This window comes from Notolepis coatsorum (genome assembly GCF_963971535.1).
Source record: "Notolepis coatsorum genome assembly, contig: SCAFFOLD_1622, whole genome shotgun sequence".
Taxonomy (NCBI): Eukaryota; Metazoa; Chordata; class Actinopteri; order Aulopiformes; family Paralepididae; genus Notolepis; species Notolepis coatsorum.
This window is the reverse complement of record NW_028172382.1, coordinates 32,501-39,937: the sequence shown is the minus strand read 5'-3', so window position 1 is coordinate 39,937 and position 7,437 is coordinate 32,501. Positions and strand designations below refer to the sequence as shown.

At 46.5% G+C, this 7,437-nt stretch overlaps 1 protein-coding gene across 1 annotated transcript in view; it reads left to right on the top strand.

The window, feature by feature from the left end:
• Positions 1-1,039: 1,039 nt before the first annotated feature.
• Positions 1,040-7,437, top strand: part of LOC311248064 (transmembrane protein 62-like) — a gene marked incomplete at its 5' end in the record, with an annotated part of 17,018 nt that continues 10,620 nt past the window's right edge. The window contains one exon of the mRNA XM_084339022.1: positions 1,040-1,238. Within this exon, the coding sequence (XP_084195148.1) occupies positions 1,040-1,238 (199 nt within the window). The remainder of the gene's footprint in view (positions 1,239-7,437) is intronic.

Sequence of the window (7,437 nt, the reverse complement as noted above, 5' to 3'; positions counted from 1 at the left end):
GATTTGATTTCGAAATAGTAGCGTGTACAGGCGAGAAACGGCAACAGGATTACTCTAAAACTATACTCATATTCACCACGGTATAAAACGGGAATGTATTGGTCAAATGGGCCGTAGCTATAATATAGAATATAGTTATAAACACCGACACTTATTCCTATATTTTAGACGAGCGTCGGCGTGGTAAGTACCAACGATGCTCAACTGCGTGGCATCCAAAGAGTTAAGGAATATCAAAATAAAACTTGATCATGCATATTTATTAGAACATTTTATTACAGCACTATGTTATCGATACACATTTATAAAACGAGGCATATTTAGCCAAAATACGTTGCCAGAACCTACAGGGTTCCCGCGGGGTTAGTAACTTTTGCATTAGTAACTTCAGAATGTTATCTTTCAAAAGAGACCAGGCTCATGCATGTGCTATAAGTATAAATTATAAAGCTAAGCTTTGCAAAAAAAAAGTATGCACTTCTCTGGGTGCCTGTTAAGAGGTTATGTTCTCACAATTGTAATCGTCTGTGTGTGTCTGTCTCTGTGTGTGTGTGTGTCTCTGTCTGTCTCTGTGTATGTGTGTGTGTGTGTGTGTCGCTCTCTCTCTGTCTGTGTGTGTGTCTCTCTCTGTGTGTGTGTGTGTGTCTCTGTCTCTGTGTGTCTCTCTCTCTCTCTCCATCTCTCCCTCTCTCTCTCTCTCTCTCTCTCTCTCTCTCTCTCTCTCTCTCTCCCTCTCCCTCTCCCTCTCCCCCCCCCTCCCTCTCTCCCTCCCCCCCTCTCTCTCTCCTCTCTTTCTCTCCCCCCCCCCCCTCCCTCTCTCCCTCCCCTCTCTCTCTCCCTCTCTCCCTCCCCCCCCTCCCTCTCTCTCTCTCTCTCTCTCTCCCTCTCCCTCTCTCCCTCTCCCTCCCCCCCCCCTCTCCTCTCTCTCCCCCCCTCTCTCTCCCTCTCCTCTCTCCCCCCCCCCCCCCCCCTCTCCCTCCCCCCCCCCCCCTCTCTCTCCCTCTCTCCCCCCCCCCCCCCCCCCCCCCCCCTCTCTCAGGACTCTGCGGGCCGCACGGCGGTGCGAGAGCAGCAGTTCACGCTGCAGGACGACCTCTCCCCCAGCTTCGGTCTGGTCCAGTCCTTCATCCTGCTCACGGACCACTACATCCTGGGCCGTGTGGCCTTCGTCCTCGTCGTGCTGCTGAACGTGGGCGCGCTGCTCCTCTTCAGGTTCCTCCACCCCCCCGCCGTCAGAGGTGAGAGCCGCTGTAGGGCTGCGTTCACACTGCGGGCGCAAAAGTGGCCCGAATCTGAATCGCGGCACAAATCACCACGTGGACTGATCTGATCTTCTCTTTTTTTTTTTTTTTTTTTTTAATATCAAGGTATTTTTATTTCAAGTTTTCACATTACCGTACAAAGTAACAGAACCAAGGCGGCTGGGTGGCACGGCGGACATTGCGCTCGTCACCAACGCAAGAGACACCGGGTTCGAATCCGGCTGTCGGCGTTGCCTCCGGCTTGGGGCCGGCCGTCATACTGACTCAATTGGCAGAGTCAGCGGCTGGGAGGGGAGTCGATGGGTGGTAATCTGGACGTTGTGGACAGCGACTCCTACAGGTCGGTTGGGGGGACGCCTGCACAGCAGAGACAGGAAAATGGCGGGGGGTAGTGTGAGCCTCCCACACGTTACTCCTCGCCAATGAGAGTCTGCGCTGGCAGGTGAAAAGATGTGACCGGCTGCCTCCACATGTATCGGAGGGGACACGTGATGCAAGGCTTCTATCCTCCCTACGACCGGCCAGTGGGGGGCACATGCGAGCAACGATCAGGACAGGGGAGGGAGAATTGGCACGAGAGGTAAATTGGGATGGGGAGAAAAATCACAGAAAAAAGGAGGAGAAAAAGTTAAAAAAAATAATAAGTAACGGAACCAAAAAGTACCAACGGAAAGAAAATAAATTCGGTCAGAACCCTCCCTCCTCCCCCTCCCCCCTCCCCAATACCAGACATATACATATAAACATTTTAAATAGCCAGACACTAGGAGATAGAAGATAAATATTACAAATAAAAAACAATGAAGTGTTTAAAAACGGGTTACATTGTCATGCGGTCAGCTTCCATGTCTTCAAAAAAGGTTAAGAAAGGTCGCCAAAGGGGCGCCCCCAAGTGGCGAACCACGTAGCGCGCTGCGTCGCGTCACGGCCAACCCGGGTTCGATTCCCGGGTCCCGGCGCTCTTTGCCGAATGTCTTCCCCTGCTCTGTCTCCCATTTCCTCCTCTCCCTCTCTCTTGCCAAATAGTATGGAATCTTCTCGTACATCCTCTGACAGTATATCTGATCTTTTCCAGTTTAACATGATGCATGACTTCTCTGATCCAGTGACTGTATGTCGGTGGATTTGGGTCCTTCCATTTAAACAATATCAGTCTCCTGGCCAGGACTGTGAGAAGAAGGCCAACATTCTAGTTTCCCACCACCTAAGAGAGGGGGGCTGCCCCAAATAACCTAAGAGAGGGGGGCTACCCCAAATAACGCAATCAATGGAGATGGCTCCACTGCCTTTCCAAGTATCCTAGAGCAGTGGTTCCCAAAGGTGGGCCGCGAGCAGCCACGGGAGGGCCGCGAGATGATTTCCAAAAAAAAAAAAAAAAAATTATTATTATTTTTTTTTGTCAGGCCACTGAACTTAGAAGCAGGCCAGGACAGTGTTTCTAGTTGTATTCTAAAATTATATTCTATTGTATTCTAAAATGTGACTATATGGTTTTATATTAACTTAATAAATAAACAAACGAAAAATCTACTTATTTCAATGAACATTTCAAACTAAATAACAGATTATGCACATAAAACGCTGAAAACAACCGAAGCAACAATAGTATTTTAATGAGGCTATTATTATTATCATTATTATTTTGCAACAAGTTGGCCCTCTCATAAATAGCACATATAAATGAATAACTAACTTGAACTAACTTAATAGGATTGAAGTGATATTTGGCTTAAAAAATTAGTCGCATGGCAAAAAAAAAAAAGCCTGACGATGTGCATTGGGCCGCAGCTCTCTGACGCCTTATTTTCTGGGTCCCGGCCTGAAAAGTTTGGGAACCCCTGTCCTAGAGAAGGTCTCGAAGATGGTTTGCCAGAAGGTATAAAGCTTCGGACATGTCCAAAACATGTGAAGCAGAGTGGCTGGACATCTGATCTTTTCTATTCTGATTTAGGTCACTTCGGGGACAGAGTTGACTCATCTTAGTTTTGCCTATTTATTTTGTAATACAAGAAGTGGGCAAAAGGAGGCTCAGAGGGCCACAGGATAAAGCGGAGAGAGTGTAGTACATCTTCACAGGAAATTATTCTGTAAAACCTTTGATTTTTTTTTCTCTTGTACTTAACTCATTCAACGGCAGTCACGAGTATAGCCGGGTTTTGGTCGTTATTTATTTTATTAGCTATATCCATTCATTTTCATCCATCCAGCCTGATGTTATCATTGGGAATGCGTCTGAGCTCGCAAAAGGGCAAATACCGCCGCCTACGCCTTCCAGCTGGTATTGCACTCCATTAAAAATGGTGTAGTTTCTTTTCTGGGACGATCCGAGCCGTGCGGCTGGGTTTAAATACTCCGGCGAGGTAGGCCTTTACAACGATGGCATGGAACAGTAACCCCGCCCGCCCGTTCATGTGTAACGCTCGGTAATGTGCGACGGACCTCCACGAGTAGTATTTGGAATGGCGATCAGATAATTGGATTATTTCTTTTGCATTACATCAGAGACCAGGTAAGGACTCTATATATAAAATCAATACATGTTATCAATACACATTTATAAAACAAGGCATATTTAGCCAAAATATGTTGCCAGAACATTAAAAAAAATAATAATAATAATTATAGATTTTCTATTTCTTTTTTTCCCACTGTCACCTACCCATGACCCCACTTTGGGTTGAGACCCGTAGTTTGAGAAACGCTGGTCTACATGCATACTACTACTGCTGGGAGAACCCTGAACAGTCTACATGCATACTACTACAGATTCGGCTCAAACAAGGGACTAAACACGTTTTGCCATTATGCCACAACAATGTGGAACGCCCAGGGCGGCTACGTGGCGTAGTGGGCAAGGCGCTCGCCACGAATGACGGAGACGCTGGGCTTGCCTGTTCGAGCCCAGCGCTCCACATTGCTTTCAGTTTAGCTGGTCGTCCGTACTAATACACATTGGCCGTATTAGGGGGTGGGAAACTGATGGGTGGGGATCGGGCGGTGTGGACAGCGACTCCTACAGGTCGGTTGGTGCGCCTGCGCAGTAGAATCAGGAAGTGTCGGGGGCAGCGTGAGCCTCCCACGCGTTACTCCTCGCCACTGAGAGATCGAGCTGCGCAGGTGAAAAGATGCGACTGCTGTTACCTCAAGTACCGGAGGGGACTTGTGCTATGTATGACTTAGTCCACATTGCAGCCGGCTTGTGGGAGGCAAGAAACAGCGTTCGTGACAGGGGAGGGTTGAATTGGATGATACGAAATTGGGATGGGAGAAAATAGAGAAAAATGGGAGAAAAAGTGGACAAAAAAAAAACAATGTGGAACGCCCTACCCACAGCCGTAAAAAAAAGGTGAATCCCTACCCACCTTCAAAACCACTCTCAAAGAGCACCTACGGGAGGCTGCAATTTGAAACTGGCCCCGGTAAAAGTCCAAACCCCACCCACCCAATGTACAGTTTCCTCCCCCTCGAATGTATATGTTGTCTTTTATTTTACAGTACTGTCTATTTGTATATCTGGTATGTCATAAATGTCTGGATGTAGCAGTACTGTCTTATCTGTATGTTGTGTATGTCATAAATGTCATGATGAATTGAAAATGGGGGACCCTGATGTAAACAAGACGAAAGTCTTTCTCTGGTCTGCATCCCCTTAACAATTGTGTGTATTGAGCTGTACTGTATTGTACCCATTCTGCAATCTGGTAATAAAATGTTCAATCAATCAATCAATGGGAGAACCCTGAACAGTCTACAAGCATATACTACTACTGATGTAGCCGCACCACCGTGTGACATGCATGATGCTTCACAACAGTTTCAGGGTCTGTCTAACACCGAAAGATGCTCCTTAACTTAATAGTGTCCCAAAAAGTCTTGACTTACTTGACAGAACTAGTTCTTTGCACTCAAATAACCCGAATATTTTGCCATTTTGGAATTTCCTATAATTCATCCAGGGTGAAATACTCTGGCAGCCTGCCAGGAGGAGACGGGGGGGAAAAAAGCCTGCTCCAAATGATTAAAATATTGATTTATCTCTGGCTCTGCCGGTTTTCTCAGGAAGGCTCCCCCCGTTAAAGGTTAATGGAAGCTGAGATCGATTTCATGTACATTTTTTAGAACAAATTATACTCTGTAATGCCGTCAAACGGTGACCTCTAGGAAAAAGAGACGCTTTTGTTTACTTTTATTTAAATTTACTATCATTTGTATCTGTCTGATGTGTGTGTGTGTGTGTGTGTGTGTGTTGGAGTTTTGTAAGTTATTATACTGTAAGTTTCTCCAGGCCTCTCAATGTGGAACGCCCTACCCAAAGCTGTAAAGGAATGTAAATCACTACCCACCTTCAAAAACACTCTCAAAGAACACCTACGGGAGACTGCAATTCAAAACTGGCCCCTACAAATGTTCTAACCCAGTTGTACAATAAAGACCAAGCATGGCTTTGTCAGTATTCCAATGTACACCCCCACCCAACCCCACCCCACCTACCCAACCTCCTCCAATGTACAGTTTCCATGTCAAATGTATATACTCTTCTTCTGTTTTTTTTTAGTATCACAAACAGTACTGTATTTGAAAATCTGGTATGTCATAAATGTATAGATGTAGCAGTACTGTCTATCTGTATGTCATGTGTGTCATATGATGAATTGAAAATGGGGGACCCTGATGGAAACAAGACGAAAGTCTTTCTCAGGTCTGCATCCTCTTAACAATTGTATGTATTGAGCTGTACTGTACTGTACCCATTCTGCAATCTGTTAATAAACTTTTCAATCAATCAATCAATCCTCTCTTGGAAGAGCCAGCAGTAGCGACCCCTCCCCCCTCTATACCCACCCCTCCCCCCTCTATACCCACTGAAATCCAAACCACACATCAGACACGAAAACAAACAACAAAAGCACAATACTACTAAGGCCATGTCCAGACAGGCAAAGTATTTGATCGTTTGCACCTTTCAGCCACACGGAACTGCGTTCTGGTTCAGCCTGAAGACGCTACTTTCTGATACCAGCTCCCAGAGTGCGCAATTCTGAAGACGCCCCCCATTGCGTCACCATCTTTACAAGCGAACCGCGTCTTCTCCTGAACCGATGACGCGATAGCCCACCTCTCCCTTACCCCGCGTGTGAAAACATCACAACAACAATGGCATGTACACAGGGGAGGAAACAAACTTTTTGGCTTACCAGCCAACTGGCGAGTAGAGGATTTTTTTTACCAGCCAAAAATAAATCGCTAATTGTGATAATTACTTCTTTGTATATCTTCGTCTAAATTGATTTTCAATCATAGTAATAATCACAACCGTGTCTCTACTCTTTAAAATATTTATTAGCATAAAACATTAAGTGTCTACTCTTCACAATATTAGCATACAACATGTATTAATCACACTGTCTCTACTCTTCAAAATATTAGGATATCACATATTAACATGAAAGAGGGAACTATTCTGGACTGGGTTGGGCTGAACTGGAACAGTCTGTCGTGTGGTAGTGAAAGGGTTAACCTTCTGTCGTCGTGTGGTTGTGAAAGGGTTAACCCTTTTGTCATGTGGCGGTGAAAGGGTTAATTAACCCTTTGGTAGTGAAAGGGTTAACATTATGTCGTGTGGTTGTGAAAGGGTTAACCTTTTTGTCGTGTGGCAGTGAAGGGTTCTGTATTGTCGCAGTGAAAGGGTTAACCCTTGGTAGTGAAAGGGTTAACATTCTGTTGTGTGGTAGTGAGAGGGTTAAGTCACTTCATTGTGTGCGTCTCTCTCTCTCTCTTTTCTCTCTCTCTCTCTCTCTCATCTCTCTCAGCCTCTAATGGGACAGAGGAGCTGGTGGTGGAGGGAGAAGCTGTAGGAGGAGTAGAGGGTGATAATGGGACAGAGGAGCTGGTGGTGGAGGGAGAAGCTGTAGGAGGAGTAGAGGGTGATAATGGGACAGAGGAGCTGGTGGTGGAGGGAGAAGCTGTAGGAGGAGTAGAGGGTGATAATGGGACAGAGGAGCTGGTGGTGGAGGGAGAAGCTGCAGGGCCAGGGAGTAACCATGCTCCCGAAACAGGTGCACAGCCAGGGCCGGTGCTAGGTTCATCAGATGGAGGGGGGGGCCCTTTTCCCCGTGGTTGTAGGGGGGAGTGAAGTTGACGCAGAGGCCAGTGGTGGTGTGGAGAGAGGGGGGGG